This window comes from Hyla sarda, chromosome 3, assembly GCF_029499605.1.
Source record: "Hyla sarda isolate aHylSar1 chromosome 3, aHylSar1.hap1, whole genome shotgun sequence".
Classification (NCBI taxonomy): domain Eukaryota; kingdom Metazoa; phylum Chordata; class Amphibia; order Anura; family Hylidae; genus Hyla; species Hyla sarda.
This window is the reverse complement of record NC_079191.1, coordinates 173,469,237-173,488,136: the sequence shown is the minus strand read 5'-3', so window position 1 is coordinate 173,488,136 and position 18,900 is coordinate 173,469,237. Positions and strand designations below refer to the sequence as shown.

At 41.6% G+C, this 18,900-nt stretch overlaps 1 protein-coding gene across 1 annotated transcript in view; it reads left to right on the top strand.

The window, feature by feature from the left end:
- PRSS56 (serine protease 56) overlaps window positions 1-4,656 on the top strand; it is a 109,970-nt gene extending 105,314 nt beyond the window's left edge. The window contains exon 17 of the mRNA XM_056565525.1: window positions 3,805-4,656. Coding sequence (XP_056421500.1) covers window positions 3,805-3,978 — 174 coding nt within the window. The 3' untranslated portion in view covers window positions 3,979-4,656. The remainder of the gene's footprint in view (window positions 1-3,804) is intronic.
- Window positions 4,657-18,900: the final 14,244 nt, after the last annotated feature.

Genomic DNA, 18,900 nt, shown 5'->3' with positions numbered 1-18,900 from the left:
AAATTGATATTTTTTATAACAAAATTTTAATTCATTTTAGAACAGGGATCAATTTATGTGGGCGGGCAAGGGACTAAAATTTTCCCGACAAAAATAAAAATGAAGTGTGTATGTTTTTCACTTTAAAAAAAAATATTTTTTAAGTAGTACTACTACTCCCAGCAAGGAACACACTGTTCTATGAAGGGAATAGTCGTTCCTGTACTAATAGACAGATCGCATCCTGTATAAGGTATAGATGCGGGCGGCCGGCCGCTCTTCTATGGTCCCCTGCACTGACGTATATATACACCTATTCATATTTCCCACAGAGAGTTGTGATTGGCTGGAACCATCTGGCCAATCACAGCTCTCTGTGGGAAATATGAATAGGTGTATATATACGTCAGTGCAGGGAACTATAGAAGAGCGGCCGCCTGCATCTATACATTATACAGGAGGATCGCAATGACACCCTGGGCGATCTGTCAATTAGTACAGGTACTACTCCCATCATGGAACAGTGTGTTCCATGCTGGGAGTAGTAGTACTACCTAAAAAATAAAAAAAAAGTGAAAAACACACACACTACATTTTTATTATTGTCATAATTTTTAGTGCCCTACCCACACACATAAATTGATCATAAATGTATCTCCAACACTATCTTGGATCGCTAAAGTCCAAATAAGAATAAAAAACGCCTGCAAAAACGCCAAAGTTTAAACCCACATGGCGTTTTTCTTGGCGTTTTTTTTACTCACTTATACTTCTATGGGAGGAAAATGGCAAGATTTTCCTGAAAAAATGCCAAAGTCTCAACAAGAGGTAATTTTTGAAAAACTGTCAAGGAGCCCAAAATGGCAGAAAAATGCCAAAAGGTGTCACATATGGGCAGGGAAGGAGTGCACTCTATTCTCTCCCGCTCCCCTGTCCCTTCCTACTTACGTACCTGCCGTAAACGACAGTCCCTTCCTAAATACGTGAGGGGCCTAATTGTCAAAATAATAAACTACAATGACACAGACTAGGTCTGGGGACAGTAGGATAACAGACAGACTAACAAAGAAATACTAAACACTCACACAATAAGTCCAATGTCAGCTATCCGCGTCTGAAGCCAGGAGATGTCACAGTACTAAATCGCTAATACCAGAGAGAATAGTCAGAGAGAGGAGCCAAAGGGACAAAATGCCAGATATACAGATACAATAGAAAGCTAGCTAGAGTACAAACTGAGCTCTATAGCAAGCACTGACTGGGAGTAGACTGACAGCTTATATGGAGCCAGAACAGGTGCTCCAATGAAGGTCAGCTGACCAGTCCAGACAGCCGGGCGTAACCCAGCAACAAAAAACAACAAAGAACCTGTCAGAACTTTTTTTTACCTTAATAGGTTCTGATAAAAGGATAAAAAAAAAAAAACACCAAACTGAAAAACCCCAAGTGGATATGACATTTTGCAGTTCCCTATTGACAGGCAGCTAACATCTAGCCGCAGCATTTTTTCACAAAAAAAATGCCATGCGGCAGAATGGGCGTTTTTATTGGCGTTTTTGCCAAAATAAAAACAAGTGGAAACCTAGCCTTACATTGCTAATTTTTCTAAGGTGAGTTAACCTATTAAGGACCAAGCCCTGAGTCTGCTCCCTTTCTATAACGCAGGGCCCTTTAGATGCGGCATTCAAAGTTGATCACCGCATCTAAAGTGAAATTAAACTACGGTCCCCCTACCTGCCTCCTGGTGTCTGATTGCCAAAATGACTGCTCAGTGCCTGAGATCCAGACATGAACAGTCAAGCGGCAGAATCATTGATCCTATGGGATAACAAAGATCAATATAAAAGATCAGTGTGTGCAGTGTTATAGCCCCCTATGGGGGACTATAACATTGCAAAAAAAAAAAAGTGGAAAAAAAAGTTAAAGATCATTTAACCCCTTCCCTAATAAAAGTTTGAATCACCTCCCTTTTCCCATTTAAAAAAAAAAAAACAGTTTAACCTCTTAAGGACCCAGGATGTATGAGTACGTCCTGGGTCCCGGTCCTGCGATATAACGCGGGGTCACAAGGTGACCCCCGCATCATATCGCGGCGGGCCCGGCGTCATAGTGAAGCTGGGACCCGCCTCTAATAGCGCGCGGCACTGATCGCGTTGCCGCGCGCTATTAACCCTTTAGCTGCGCGCTCAAAGCTGAGCCACGCGGCTAAAAGTGAAAGTAAAAAGTGCCGGTTAGCTCAGGGAGCTGTTCGGGATCGCCGTGGTATAATCACGGAACCCCGAACAGCTGTAGCACAGGAGGAAGATCTCTTGCCTTCCTTCCTGCAGTCCGATCGCCGATTGAATGCTTCAAGCCTGAGATCCAGGCTTGAGCATTCAATCGCCGAAAACACTGATTGATCCATTCCTATGGAGATGAATCAATCAGCGTTAAAGATCAGTTAATGCAATGTTATAGCCCCCTATAGGAGCTATAATATTGCATTAAAAAAGTGTAAAAAAATCATTAACCCTTTCAATTATCCCTTCCCCTAATAAAAGTTTGAATCACCCGGCATTTCCAAGAATAAAAAAAAATAGTGTAAATAAAAATAAACATATGTGGTATCGCCACATGCGGAAATGTTAGAATTATAAAAATATACCGCTTTTTAAACCGCACGTTCAATGGCGTACGCGCAAAAAAAATCCAAAGTCCAAAATAGCGCATTTTGATCACTTTTTATACCACAAAAAAAAAGTGATCAAAAAGTCTGATCAGAACAAAAATGGTACCGCTAAAAACTTCAGATCACGGCGCAAAAAATTAGCCCTCATAGCGCCCTGAACACAGAAAAATAAAAAAGTTATAGGGGTCAGAAGATGACAATTTTAAACGTATAAATTTTCCTGCATGTATTCATGATTTTTTTCTGAAGTGATAAAAAATCAAACCTATACAAGTATGGTATCATTTTAACCGTATGGACCTACAGAATAAAGATATGGTATCATTTTTGCTGAAAAATGTACTGCGTAAAAACGGAAGCCCCCCAAAACTTACAAAATAGGGTTTTTTCATCAATTTTGTCGCACATTGATTTTTTTCCCCGTTTCACCGTAGATTTTTGGGTAAAATGACTAATGTCATTACAAAGTAGAATTAGTTACGCAAAAAATAAGCCATCATATAGAATTTTAGGTGAAAATTTTAAAGAGTTATGATTTTTTAAAGTTAAGGAGGAAAAATTGAAAATGAAAAAATGGAAAAAGCCCGGGTCCTTAAGGGGTTAAATAAAAGCAAACATATGTGGTATCACCGCATGTGGAAATGTCCGAATTATAAAAATATATCATTAATAAAACCGCACGGTTAATGTCGTACGCGCAAATAAATTCCAAATTCCAAAATAGCGTATTTTTGGTCACTTTTTATATAATGAAAAAATGAATAAAAAGCTATCAAAAAGTCTGATCAATACAAAAATGGTACTGCTAAGAACTTCAGATCACAGCACAAAAAAATTAGCTTCATACCTCATACTGGCCCGTATGCGGAAAAATAAGAAAAGTTATAGGGGTCAGAAGATGACAATTTTAAACGTATACATTTTCTTGCATGTAGTTATGATTTTTTCCAGAAGTACAACAAAATCAAACCTATATAAGTAGGGTATCATTTTAATTGTATGGACCTACAGAATAAAGATAATAAAGATAAGGAGGAAAAATTTTAAGTGCAAAATGAAAAAAAACCTGGTCCTTAAGGGGTTAAATTCTAGATGTTGACAGAAAGTTGCATTTCATGTTTGCTAGAGATCCATAGATAACATCTTTCTTCTCACAGATCCTAGTAGACCTGGGCTCGAAGAATGGAAAAGGCCTTTACAGAGCTCGTGTCAGAGTATGTGTAGCTGGAAAGTCTTCATCATTTATCAGTCTGGTAGGTCTGGACAACAGTTCCCTCTATCGTAGTATGCCAGGACTCATTGCTCTTTCAATGGATATATTAAAAACGTAAGATGCTGACAACATTATAAGGTGACAAGGATGGAAGAGAACTCTATAATACAGGTGTGGCAGCTGAAACAAACTCATCTTGTTCATTCATGGAACCTAAAGGGAAGACTTGAGTTTCCTCCCACAGTCCAATGGTATAATGTGATCAGCATGCAACAACTGACCCACAAGACATCGAGGATCTTGAAAACTTTTGGGATTTGCACTTAAAAGAAGTTGGGGGTTTCTTATTTAATTAACCAAACATTATCAGGTTATTACAGAAATGCCAACTATATGTATATCTGAACATTATAAAGACACCAGCAGGATTTATTTTTTTTATTGCTACTTAATGAAAGAGAAGAATGTACAACAATTTTCCATTATATAATATATGAAATTGATTTCATTGATCAATTAGCACTGCTATGATGATGATGTGAATTTCATATTTCCACTATTTGTGAACTGTTAAAAGATTAGATGCTCCTCGGCTCCCAGTAATAACACTTACTATGAATTGCCTGCACAAGTTTTAAAAAGAAGTTTATTTTCTATACCAACCATAACGTCAAAGTCCTCTAGCGCATGATGCATATTTGGGGCTGCTGGATATATTGGAGATATCAGTTTGTTTTGTCTTTTATGTTTTTTTGTATGATCTGTTAAACCTAAATTAAAAAATATCTTTCAACAACCAGAATTCTTGCATACATCATGTATGTCCATGACACCAAAAATGGAAGGCACACGGTACTGTATGGTCCCATTTGTGGGGATGCTAGACACCTTGTAAGGCTAGAGTTGTTTTTTTTTATTAATTATAAATATCTTTATTGCTTTTTCACGTTCAATCACAATACATAAAAAAAAATTTAAATCACAAAAATACAAAAAGCTTATTTTAATCCCTACCCTAATTCCCTTCCCTCCCAGCCTCCCCTCTACCCTACCCCTCCACCCACCCATTTCGGCCCAGCACAGGTGAGTATCCAACCATTCTTAGCTACTCCATTTTTCCCATTTTTTCTCTATTTTCGCCAGTTTTTTTTACTATTCTTGTAGTAGATCTTTTCGTATTGGATTACTCTATTTACATAGCTTTCCCATTCTTCTTTCTTTGGCCCTTTGGTAGACATCCAATTCTTCAAAATAATCATTTTTGCTAACCCCAAAACTGCTAAGATCACCTCCTTTTCCTTAAATTTTTCTAATCCCAAAGCAAAAATTGCTGTTTTTGGTTCGAATTTCAGACACATCTTTAATTTTTCACTAATCCTCTCAAATATATCGTACCAAAACCTCTGGATAACCTTGCAGTTCCACACCATATGCAACCAATTTGCCGAAGGGATTGAACATTTAGGGCAAGCTGTGTCATGTCGAGCTCCAATTTTATGCAGAAATTTGGGTGAGTATTGTGTTCTTTATTCCATCATTAGAAGGGAGATTTTATGGCTATTATTGATTGTGGCTCTCCTAATATTCCTTAGTGAGCTTCTCCATTCATCCTCCGTGATCCCCCCCACATCCCAACCTTTACCTTATCTTGTAACCACTTTATCCCAACCTTTCCTTCCCAAAATTTTATATAATAAACCTAATAATTTTTTCTCACCACCTTGTGGTTTTTTAATTACCTCTATCATATCGTGTGTTTCAATTCTCAATTTATCTTTATTTCTTTCTTTTTTAAGTGCGTCTTTAGCCTGTAAGTAACCAAAATAATTTCCTGTGTTAAGCTCAAATTCCATACAAAGCCAATTCCAATCCAATTTCCCCTCCCTGACAGGGTTGTTCCACCGTATAAATTCCCTTTTTTTCCAGAGAGTTATACCCTGATATTTTATTTAATACTGGTAGATTTTCATTATACCACACTGGGGTACACCATAAACTTCCTGCAATCCCTATTAATTGTTTCATATTCTCCCATATCTGTGACAGTAAATTTGCCATAGTATTTTCTTCTTGAGATCCCCTGTTTAGCCTACCACTTTCTAACAATTCCCAAATTGTTCTATATTTTTCTCCTTCATTCCTAAAAAAAACTCAACCAGGCCCTGCTGTTCTGCGATAATCAGACTTATCTGGCTTGCTATAAAGTAATAGAAAAAATTTGGGATATTCAGGTGTAAACCTTAAACATAATAAAAAATAAATAAATAAATAGGGAAAAGGAGAAGTGTGATATAGAAATTATGGCTCCAAAATTAAACCCCAGGAGATCCGGTGGTAACCCCGCGGGGGAAAGTATAAACTCTGGGAAACTGTACAAATTTTAAAAATCTCCTAAAGAGAGTATTAAAACTAGGATGCAAAGATATGGAGAGGCCTCTAATGGTTCTAGATTTAAGGCCCTACAGGAGGAAGGGGGTAAAATAGTTGGGAAAATAGAGAAGCTGGTTCCACAAATAGACGAGAGAACTAAGGACTTGGAAAAAGCCCAGCAAGAATTAGCTAAGGAGAATAAATTTGAAGGGAAAAGTGGAAGATCTAGAAGATAGATCAAGACGAGCGAATGTTAGAATTATTGGCTTACCAGAGAATGAGGAAGGAACAGATCCAATAGCGTTTTTTACTAAATGGATTTGCGACATGTTCGGAGCTCAAACTTTCTCAGCGTGGTTGGCAATTGAAAGAGCACATAGGGTCCCGTTCAAGAAACCACCTGCAGGTGCCCCGCCAAGAACTGTATTGGTCAAATTTATGTGCAGTAGTGATCGTGACATTTTGCTAAAACTTGCAAGGGAAAAAGGGAAGATTGAATTTGGGAACGCTCATATCTATATTTACCCAGATTTCTCGAAAGAGACTCAAAAGAAGAGAATGGAGTACAGGAATATTAAGAAAAGACTTTACAACCAGAACATTCCTTTTTCGCTCCTGTTTCCGGCACACTTGAGGATTGTTTACAATGAAAAAACATTAATTTTCCATTCTCCAGAAGAGGCTGGAGGATGGATGGAAAGTCATGGCTTATAGGTTTACAAAAAAGGGGGGGGGGAGAATAACCAGATAATATATAAATAAATAGGGGGGAGCAGGCATGAGGGGGAGAGGAGGAGCATGGGAGTTTTTAGTGGAAAGTGGAGAGGTCCGGTGATAGCGGACTACTAAGGGGGGATGGGATAGGGAGGGGATAGGGGGGAATCGGCCCGGTACAGGTGGGGGAGTAATGGAGAAAGATCAGTGGATAAATGCTTGGAGGTATGGATAGTCAGGAAGATAGGGTATTAATCTGGAATGTTAGGGGTATCAAAGACAGGAGGAAAAGAGTGGCAATTATGGATAGGATTGAGAAATACCTGCCATCAATAATTTGTCTTTTGGAAACCCACCTTACCAAAGAGTTTGCTTATTTAGTTAAGAAGAGATGGGCTTCACAGGAATTTCACTTATTTGGATCTAATTACTCAGCCGGTGTTACGGTTTTGTTTCACAGAAAACTCAATATTAAGGTGTTGACTACGCAATGGGATAGTAGGGGGCGGTTTGTATTTTTACATGTTGAATGGAAGAGAGTAACTGTAATACTTGCTTTTGTGTATATCCCGCCACCTTTCTCCACTGAGGTATTGAAAATGTTGATTGAATTTTTGAATGGGAAATACTATATGGATCTATACATTATGGGGGACTTTAACTCCGTAATGGATAATAAAATAGATCGAAGGGGTGGGAATGCAAAAGGAGATACCTCTAAATTGGCCGAATTTTGTGGAGAATTAGGATGGAGGGATGTTTGGAGGAATATATATCCGTTAAAAGAAGTTTTTTCATGCTATAATTTGGGTCATAAGACCGCCTCTCAAATTGATCTGATCCTGGCGAATGATAACGGGGTGAGATCGATACGAAAAATTAGTTATGAACCCAAATGTATATCAGACCATGCTATGATGGTTTGTACAATGATGTTTGTACAAAGATGTCGCCCTACTAAGAATATGAATATTAACCCGTACTGGCTAGAGATGAAAGAAATAACTAGGGGAATAGATGAAGAAATAAACTGGTTCTGGGGAGCCAATAAAGATTCCACTGACCTATTTATGGTATGGGATTCCTTGAAAGCTTATTTGAGAGGCTTACTGATAAAAAACAATATCTCTAATTTCAAAAAGCAATTCAAAGAAAAAGAAAGGAGAATGGTCTCACAAATTAAAAAATTAGAGGTAGAATTTTCAAAGATTCAGAGGAAAGGCGGTGGGAGGCACTTGATAAGGCTCAAAATAAATATAAGGAATTTAATTTGGAGAAAGCCCAACATAGGATGTTTTTCTGGGGCCAAAGAAAATTTACGGAAGGCGGAAAGTCGAACAAATGGCTATCTGGTATCATTAAAAATCAAAGGGAGTGTGGTGATATAGCTAGCCTGAAGAACCAAGATGGTAAGCTGGTTAGGGGGTCAGAGGAAATGATGCAGGTAGCAGTGGATTATTATAAACAACTTTATGAGGCAGAAAGTAATAAAGAGGAGCAGGAAATTTATGTTTTTTTATCCAAATTTACGATACCCAAATTGGAAGAGGAGGAAAGGCTAATATTGAACGAGCGGGTTAGTGTAAAAGATCTTGAACTGGCCCTTAGTTTGTGTAATGGCAACTCAGCTCACGGGTCGGATGGATTTCCTTTTGAGATCTATAGGAGATTTCGGAGTTCTCTGTTGCCCTGTTTGTTGGAGATAGTTAATGAATCCTTGGTAAGAGGAGTTTTACCTCCTTCAATGTCAGAAGCATTTATAATTTTAATCCCTAAGAAAGGGGGCAGTAGAGATAATATTGATAATTTTCGCCCAATATCTCTCTTAAATACTGATTATAATTTATTTGCAAAGATTTGGGCAGGCAGATTGAAGGGGGTGATAGGAGGGATTATAGGTGAAGAACAGAGAGGTTTTCTAACAGGGAGGAACATGTTTGGAAATATACACAGGACTTTTTTGAACATTCATTCACGAGGTGGGGACCCCCACTCCATCCTGTCCTTGGATGCCAACAACGCCTTCGACAGGGTGGAGTGGGGATTCCTTTTTAGGGTGATTGATTTTTTTAATTTGGGTCCACTTTTTTTTAAAAGCAATTAAAGCTATATATTCGGCCCCTTCAGCAAGAATAAATATTAACGGTAATTTATCTAAGAGTATAACACTTGGAAGAGGGACAAGGCAGGGGTGCCCTTTATCACCAGTTCTGTTTGCGATATTTATAGAACCACTATCAATAATGATTAGGAACACTAGAAGTTTTCAGGGATTTGGGCCACAAGGATGTGGTGAAAAGATTCTGTTATATGCAGACGACATAGTCTTATTTATTAGGAATCCCGTGGAGGCAGTCCCAAAAGTAATCCAATTGGTGGAGGAATTTAGAGAATTTGCAAGAATGAAGATCAATTGGCAAAAATCGGGACTACTTCCCCTGGATGAAGAGATTGTAGCCCCTATTGGGCCTGTCAAAATTTTAAAAACAACGGAACACTTAGAGTACCTGGGTATTAAAATATCAAAAAAATTTGTAAGGCTAGAGTTACATATATTTGGCGTCTGGCTTCTGTGAAACTGGGCAAAACCCGCCTCAACTGATGCCACAACTGATGTCAGAAGTGCATCAGTTGTGTAGCATCCGGCATCCATTGTTTGTAATTGCCAGATGGGGGAACGCAGCAAGATACATTCCTCTGTCTGTGCCGGTCCAGCAAGTCTAATCATCCGACGTTCAAACTGAGACGCTGGATGATTGTGAACTGTCCCATTCAAATGAATAGGATCAGTTCTTGCTTCAAAACTGCCGACACATATGTATTAGGCTGGAACTCCACTAAGGTTTTTTTTGCAAAAATGCCATTAAAGACGCCAATTTTCCCGCACAGCATTTTTTCAGTGAAAAAACACCGCGGCCAGATGTTAGCTGCAAGTCAATAGTAAACTGCAAAATGCCAGATTCACTTGGTGTTTTTCAGTTTGGCGTTTTTTTTTTTATCCTTTTGGTGTTTTTCAGCAATTCCGGGCTCAGAGGCTGGATTTTCAAACCGCCTGCCAAAACCTAGTTTGGCGTTTTTTGCCCTGAAATCGTGGCGTTTTCATCCCATAGAAATCTATGGGAGAGCAAAAACGCCAAGAAAAACGCCATGTTGGTTTTAAATTTTGTGTTTTTGCAGGCGGTTTTTATTCTTTTTTGGACTTTAGCGATCCCAAAAAATTATGAAGATACCCTTTCCATTAAAATTTCGTAGGGTACCATAAAAAAATTATAAAAAAGGTACAGTAGTGATGGAAAAAATTGTACCTAACGAAATGTATCTTTTTTATTATAAAATGTTTATTAATTTTTAAACAGGGATCAATTTATGTGAACGGGTAAAGCACTAAAAATGGAGCCGACAATAATAAAAATGCAGTGTGTGTGTTTTTCACTTTTTTATAAATTTTTTTTACATTTTTTAGGTAGTACTACTACTCCCAGCATGTTCCATGATGGGAGTAGTAGTTACCTGTACTTATTGACAGATCGCCCGTTGCGATCCTCTTGTATAATGTATTGATGCGGCGGCCGCTCTTCTATAGTCCCCTGCACTGACGTATATATACACATAATCATATTTCCCGCAGAGAGCTGTGATTAGTCAGATGGTTCTAGCCAATCACAGCTCTCTTTGCGAAATCAGAATGGGTATATTTTCGGCATGCAGGGGACCATAGGACAGCTCCCAGCATGGAGCAGAGTGTGCTCCATGTTGGGAGTAGTAGGGGCTGCTTAAGGACACATCACAACAAGTATCACTACTGACACCCCCTGTGACCGTCCTGTCTATAGCAGAGATGCAGAGCGGCTGTATACATCACTCGCATCCCTGCTCTGCACTGTACTCCGGGCCGGCTGCTCATTCATTCATATTCCTCAGAGCTGTGATTGGCTGAAACCATTCGGCCAATCACAGCTCTGGGCGGAAATATGAATGGCCAGTGATGTGAATAGAGCAGAGATGTGAGCGCTGTATAGAGCCGCGTCTCTGCTATATTATGGACGATCGCATCGGGTGTTAGACTGACACCCAGGGTGATATGTCTATAGTACGGGTACTACTACTCCCAGCATGGAACAGTCTTTTTCCATGCTGGGAGTAGTAGTACTACATAAAAAATGTGGAAAAAAAAGTTAAACACACAAATTTTTTTATGAAAAATAAACATTTAGTTAAATACATTTTTACATCCCTACTGCATCCTTTTTTTTTTGGTACCCAGCTATTTTGTAAAAAAAAAAAAAAAAAACAAAAGGGGCAAAAAACGTCAAATTCCACACAAAGGTAAAAATGCCAGAAAAAACTCGCAGGGCAAAAATCTCAGTGGAGTCCTAGCCTAAAGGAAGCCTTAGGAAGTTGTGAATCTACATTTAGAGAGCTTGACTACCATAAATGTTCACATTATGTAAAATATCAAAATAACATATTGTTCACACAAAATGATTACCAGATGCCTGGAGAAAAGTGGATACATAATCTGCTGAATCTACAAATTCACCTTTTTCCACTTTTGACACTTTTTGTTACCATTTCTGGGCATAGCAAAACTTGGAACTGGGCACAGCACATGTACCGTACCTGGGGTTGGATTTAAAAAACAAAAAGTTAAATACTACCCTTGGTCCCCTACAGCTCCCATTCAACTCTGTTGGGTTCTTTAGATTTTTAGCCTTCTTTCTGCAGGGAAAAAAACTGTACATCAGTCTGTTAAAAACAAAAAACAAAAAAAACAGTCTGCAATGTATAAAAATAACGAAAACAGTGAAACAGAGTATAAAATGACACCCTAACTGACAGATCACACCTGACCACAGTTATGTAGCATTGCTGTATAAGACATGGTCCTGCACTACACTTAGGCCCTGTCAGGTTTAGTCCCTCGGTGACCTGGGGGCTCTCCTGCAGTGTCTCCCCTGCTATTATTATAGTGTTATTTAATGTAATAGGATTATAGTCAGTATATCAATGTATAGTCAGTATAAAGGACCTTTGTAGGACTCCTGTGAAATGTCACATGTTATGTTTATGTTATCACATATTACCCAGAGGGCACCGGTTTAACACATGACCCGCAGCTTGACCAATGGGCTGGCTCAGCCCCCCTCAATATAGGGGGGGGGGCATTACAATTCTCGCTCTTGTACCATCATCACTTTACTGAGACTAGCAAACACCAGAGATCTCAGTGCTTGTGTCCAGTACCTGGAAGGCCTCAAATCTACAGTCATTCCAATAAGTCCAGTCTATGTCACTATCTGCTGTCACTATCTACAGTCTATCCAAGCCTCAAGTCAATTACCTAACGTTTATTACAAGTATAATTGGTCCCTGCAAGCTGCGAGGTCCTTCTGTGTTCCTGGCAACCTCTCTGGGATTCTGGCCTAGCTGTGAAGATAATTACACCAATCTGACCTCAGTAAAGCCTCCGTTAAACCATACCGTAGCCTGGTTGTGGACTCTCATTTCCACTGCCTAGCTATTGGAATAGCGGAGATACCGTTTGGGTGGTTCCGGTACCCAAAAACCACTCTGGCATCACGAACATTAGGGGTTAATAACACCTTGCCTGTTATGTTATGCGCTCCGGCCGCACACGTTGGCCGTGAGCTCATGGTCCCATTACCTGCTGCTGCTGGCAGGGCTGGGATTTGCATTGCGGGACGCGCCCGCATGCGAATCCCAGCCCGTCACTCTCCTGGTGCTTCTCCTGCCCCTGCCTCCCTGCTCTGGCACACCTGTCCCCGTCCCCTAGGGCGCGCACGCGCCTGAGCTTTAAGATTTAGAGGGCCAGTGTGCCCATTAGCGAAGTAACACCTGTGGCTCATTGATAAATTCATCCACCTCCCACACTTCCCTGCCGGATTTTTGTTGCCCTAGAGCCGTAGAGAAAGCATTCCTTCTATTGCCTTGCCGTGTATCATACCTTTTCTCCGTGACCTGACCTTGCTCCTTTGCTGCCTGCCTACTGACCATTTGCTACGTTCCTGACTGTGCTACTGTGCCTTCCCTGACCTCCTGCTATCCAGACCATGAGTTGCCAAATTCTACCTGTGCCTCGAATCTCCTCAGCTGCCTGTGTGGTCGAGCCGTGCCAGGGGTAGCGACCTGGGTGCCGCCTGCCGCAGCAAGTCCATCCTGCTTTGCGGCGGGCTCTGGTAAAAAAACAGCAGCACCTTAGACTCCACTCATTAATACGGTCTGAGTCATCTACCACACAGGTCCAGCGGATCCACTATCATCTGTGTACCAGTCTACTGAAACGTGTTACAGTAAGATTCGGCCAGGGATTCCACTGAAGTAGCCCTGCCTGAAGTTGCGGATCTTACCTCCGTTGTGGTACGTCAGTCTCAGCAATTGTCGCAAAAGCTGCAGCAACTTACCCAACTGTCTACTATGATGCAACAGCTATTAGCCTTGCAGCATCAACAGCAGCAGGTACCACAACCTGGTCCACTCCCACCACCAGTTCCTGCAGTGTCTTTTGGCTCCCAGCTACGTCTGTCTTTACCTTCTAAGTATGATGGTGATTCCAAGTTTTGCAGAGGCTTTGTTACACAGTGCTCCATGCACTTGGAGCTCATGTCTGAACAGTTTCCAATGGAACGTGCGAAGGTGGACTTTTTCATTAGTCTACTGTCTGGAAAAGCCCTGGCCTGTGCTACACCCCTTTGGGACCATGTTGATCCGGTATCCTCCAATTTGTCGGCTTTCTTGGCAGAATTTCGCAATGTCTTTAAGTATCCCGCACATGCTTCTTCTGCTGAGACGGCTTTGCTGAACCTCTGTCAAGGGAATTCTTCCTTTGGTGACTACGCGGTTCAATTCCGCACTCTAGCCTCGGAACTTGCATGGAATGATGAGGGCTTGTGTGCCATATTCAAAAAAGGACTGTCAAGCAGCTTTAAGGCAGCACGTGATCCTCCATCATCTTTGACTGAACTTATCCACTAGGCCACACGCATTGATGTGTGTTTTGCTGAGAGACAGTAGGAACTGCTGTTAGAGAGGGAACCTGCCCGAACACAGAGATATCCTCGCCTGGCACACGTGTTTCAACGTCCACCTCTTCAGTTTCCTGCGCCTCTTGCTGAAGAGGCTATGCAAGTGGATCGTTCTCGGCTTATGCAACAGGAGAGGTCACGGCGACGCAGTCAGAATTTGTGCTTGTATTGTGCTAGCTCGGAGCACTTCCTCAAGGACATGTACTGTTCGCCCGCAGCGTCCGGGAAACGCCCACACCTAGGGTACATCGGAGAGGCGTCCCTGGGTGGGAAAACTACCTCTCCATGCTTAAAGATTTCTGTACTTCAGCCAAGTCTTCCTTCAGCGCTACAGCATTTTTGGATTTTGCATCAGCAGGTGACTTTATTGATGCTTCTATGGTCCACAAGTATCATCTTCCCCTTACTCGGCTTGCCAAGCCCTTGTTCATCTCCTCTGTTAATGGACAAAATCTGGACTGTATGGTTCACTTCCGTACAGATTCTCTCGTAATGCAAGTGGAAGTATTGCATAAAGAAAAGATTGAATTCTATGTACACACTGTACTTCAGAGATTCTTCTTGGCTTTCCTTGGATGCAATGCCATTCTCTGCAAGTGGAGAAATAATTTGCTGGGGACAATCCTGTCAAAATCTTTGCCTCCAACCAGTTAAGCCTAAAGTTGTTTCTCGTCTTCCTTCTTTACCTTGCCTATCGCCACTGTACCAAGATTTCTCTGACGTATTCTGCAACAAACAGGCTGAGTCTCTGCCTCCACATTGTACTTACAACTGCCCTATAGATCTTCTGCCTGGCACCACTCCTTCTCATGGAAGGATATATCCTATATCGGTTCTTGAGACCAAAGCAATGGCTGAGTATATTTAGGAGAATCTCCAAAAAGGGCTTTATCCGTAAGTCCTCTTCTGCTGGATTTTTCTTTGTAGGAAAGAAGGATGGCTCATTCCCTCCATGCATTGACTACAGGGGACTTAACAAAATCAAGGTCAAGAACTGTTACCCACTACCTCTTATCTCAGAACTTTTTGACCGTCTACGTGGTGCCAAGGTCTTCTCCAAGTTGGACTTACGTGGAGCGTATAACCTCATTTGTATCTGCAAGGGAGATTAATGGAAAATGGCCTTCAATACTCTTGGGGGACATTTTGAGTATCTTGTAATGCCTTTTGGTCTCTGCAATTCTCCAGCCATTTTTCAAGAGTTTGTCAATAATATCTTCAGAGATCTTCTCTAAACCTGTGTTGTTGTATACCTAGATGACATCCTGATCTTCTCTTCCAACTTAGAGGAACATCATACTCATGTTCGTCTGGTTCTTCAGCTACTACGGAAGAATCATCTCTACGCCAAACTGGAGAAATGCCTGTTCGAGAAGTCTAGTCTTCCGTTTCTTGGCTACATTGTCTCTCATCGGGGCCTGCAGATGAATCTAGATAAATTGACTGCTATATTGGATTGGCCTCGTCCTTCTGGCCTACGTGCTAATTAATGCTTTCTGGGATTCGCTAACTATTATCATCAATTTATCCCACATTTTTCATCCTTGGTTGCTCCAATCGTGGCTCTAACTAAGAAGACTTCTAATCCTAAGTCTTGGCCTCAAGAGGCTGAAGAGGCCTTCTCCCGTTTAAAGTCTGCGTTTACCTCTGCTCCTGTGCTTACAAGACCAGATCCGGAGAGGCCCTTTGCTTTGGAGGTTGATGCCTCATCTATTGGAGTGGGTGCCATTCTTACTCAGAAAAACACCCAGTGCAAGACTGTAACTTGTGGGTTCTTCTCCAAGACCTTCTCTCCTGCTGAGAGGAATTACTCCATTGGAGATCGTGAAGTTGCCATCAAGCTAGCTTTGGAGAAATGGCGAAATTTATTGGACGGTTCTTCTCATCAGGCCAGCATCATATCCGACCATAAGAATCTTAAATACCTTCAGTCTGCTCAGCGTTTGAACCTCCACCAGGCAATGTGATCACTGTTCATTTCTAGGTTCAACTTCTTCATCCACTTCCGTCCGGCAGATAAGAACATTAGAGCAGATGCTCTCTCCAGGTCCTCGGATGTCATTGGTTTGGACTCCACACCTAGGCATATTATTCCTCGAGACCATTTGATTCCTGCCGCTCCTGCTGAAATTCAGCAAGTTCCTCTGGGAAAATCTTTTGTGCCCGCCAGATTGAGACACAGGGTACTGAATGGGGTAATTCTTACTTGACAGCAGGTCATCCTGGTATACGCAAGACTCTACTTCTAATTTCTCGGCACTACTGGTGGCCCCATCTTGAATGTGATGTTTCTGATTTTGTTCGTTTCTGTGAAATTTGTGCCCGTGACAAAACTCCTTGACAGAGATCTGCAGGACTCTTACAGCCTTTACCCATTCCGGAGACTCCCTGGTCCCATATTGCCATGGATTTCATCACCGATTTGCCACCATCTCACAATAACACTGTAATTTGGGTCATTGTAGATCGGTTTTCCAAGATGGCTCATTTCATTCCTCTACCAGGTCTTCCTTCTGCTCCACAGCTGGCGAAGTACTTGCATGTCTTTTGTTTACATGGTCTTCCTCAGCATATTGTTTCGGATCATGGTGTGCAGTTTGTCTCTAAGTTCTGGTGAGCCCTTTGTAACCGTCTGGACATCAATCTGGACTTACCCTCGGCCTACCACCCTCAGTCCAACGGTCAGGTGGAGAGGGTTAATCAAATTCTTGAGACTTATCTTCGGAATTTTGTTTCTGCTCGCCAAGACAATTGGGTCGACATTCTCCCCATGGCTGAATTATCATATAATCATAAGGATTCCGAGTCCACGAGGTTGTCTCCCTTTTTTGTTGTCTACGGACTCAATCTCCATTCTTCTCTTCCTCTCCCAGTTTGCTCCAGTGTGCCTGTTGTTGATGAGCTGGTCCGTGACTTCTCCACCATCTGGCAACAGACCAGACTGTCGTTATCTCAGGCTTCTTCATGCATGAAGGCACAAGCTGATAAGAGTTGAAGACTTCCTCCGTCCTTCTCTCCTGGTGACATGGTGTGGCTTTCATCCAAGTGCAAGATCCCGTGTTACAAGCTTGGTCCTCGCTACCTTGGTCCCTTCCAGATTCTACCAAAGATTAATCCTGTTTCCTACAAACTCCGTCTACCTGCTACATTACGTATTCCCAATTCCTTCCAAGTCTCTCTCCTCAAGCCTCTTGTCATAAATCAGTTTTCTCAAAAGAATCTTGTCCCCATACCTGTCTCCGGCTCTTCTGATGTCTACAAAGTTAAAGAGATTCTTGCCACTAAAACCATGAGAGGTAAACAAATTTTTCTGGTCAACTGGGAGGGTTATGGTCCTGAGGAGAGATCTTGGGAGCCTGAGGAGAATATTCTTGACCCTGACTGTCAGGCCCAAGGTCTGATTATTGAATCCTACATGTGTATTATAATAGTATCTGTGTGTAATGTATTATCCAAGACATGGGTGAGGGGTAATTCAGACGGTGTACCCTTTGTTTTTGTGAATTGCATTTTATTGGGGGTCTGTTTGGTATCTCCTTTGAAGTCATGCACTCTGGCCCCATCATATAATCAAACAGATAAGGGGTCAGGAAGAGAGATGCCCCACCTGGTGGGATCAGAGGGGAGGGGGGGGGGGGGGGGAAATGGAGTTTCCCTCCAAAGAAGCATATAATACTTAACAATGCTAGACTCAGGTTGTTCAAGGCTGTAGCAAAAGCTGACAAGAGCTGGACTCTCACTCACATGGACTGCTATATCATCATGCTGTAAGAACTTCATCTTTTGTTTTCTGAACTTGCCTTGCTAAACTCTTTTATATATTTTTGTAACTGTATGTCATTTGTTTATTTTTATATATATATATATATATATATATATAGCACTGTGATACCTTTTATCAGATTAAATGTTTAATTAATCAGCTCTGGTCTTTGATCTCTAAATATTGGAGCTCACCTTTCTGAAGGAAGCTCTGGTGAAACACGATTATCTAAGGGTTAATTTGGTGACTTGCTGGGACTAGTAGTGGATACCCAGAGGTCTGGCGGCTTTAACCCTTGCACCATCACACTCTCTCTAGCGTCTTAGCTGAACCGATAGGGTGTGATCATGACAACTGGTGGCAGCGTCGGGATATATTTAGAGATTTTTAGTGCTTGCTGGATTTTACCTGTAAGGAAATCTTAGCACTAAAAAGAAATTGCATACATATTCTTGTGTGTAAATTCCAAAGACAGAGCTCAGTGCTGGTTTAAAAGACATACAAAAAGAGTGCAAGACAGTTCTGTCCTCCACCTCTCCTGTTTTACCTCCTCTGTCTCATCTCGGAAACATGGAGGCATATCGCAAGCAGTCCAAGCCTGCACTGGAGCTAATTTGCCAAGAAAAGGAGATCCCTACTACAGGAAAGAACAAGGACCAACTTATTGCTGATCTTGTGGAGTATGATGCCCGTGCAGAAGAGCTAAGTGACATGAGACAAAGTCCTACAGCTGGAACTGCCATCCAAGGACTGATATCTCCTGGGGAATACAACATTACTCCCCATCAGGACAGTACTCCACATGAGGCCTTGGACTCTTATATGCGGACTGCCTTACAACACCTTGGGAATGTGGTTGCCAATATGAAACTCCAACTGCTTCTCCAGTACCAAACTGCAGAGAGAGAGGCACGAGCCGCAGAGAGAGAGGCCCAGGCACAAGCCGCAGTGAGAGAGGCCCTGGCACGAGCTGCAGAGAGAGAGGCAGCAGAGAGAGAGGCCCAGCGGAGGCATGACCTGGAGGTTCTGAGGCTGAGAGGGGATGCTTCATCTGCACGTAGTGATGTGCAGGATCAAGGAGACCACAAACCCTGCTTGGAACATTTTCCCATGTTGGAGAAAGATGGTGATCTGGATGTGTTCCTGGGGG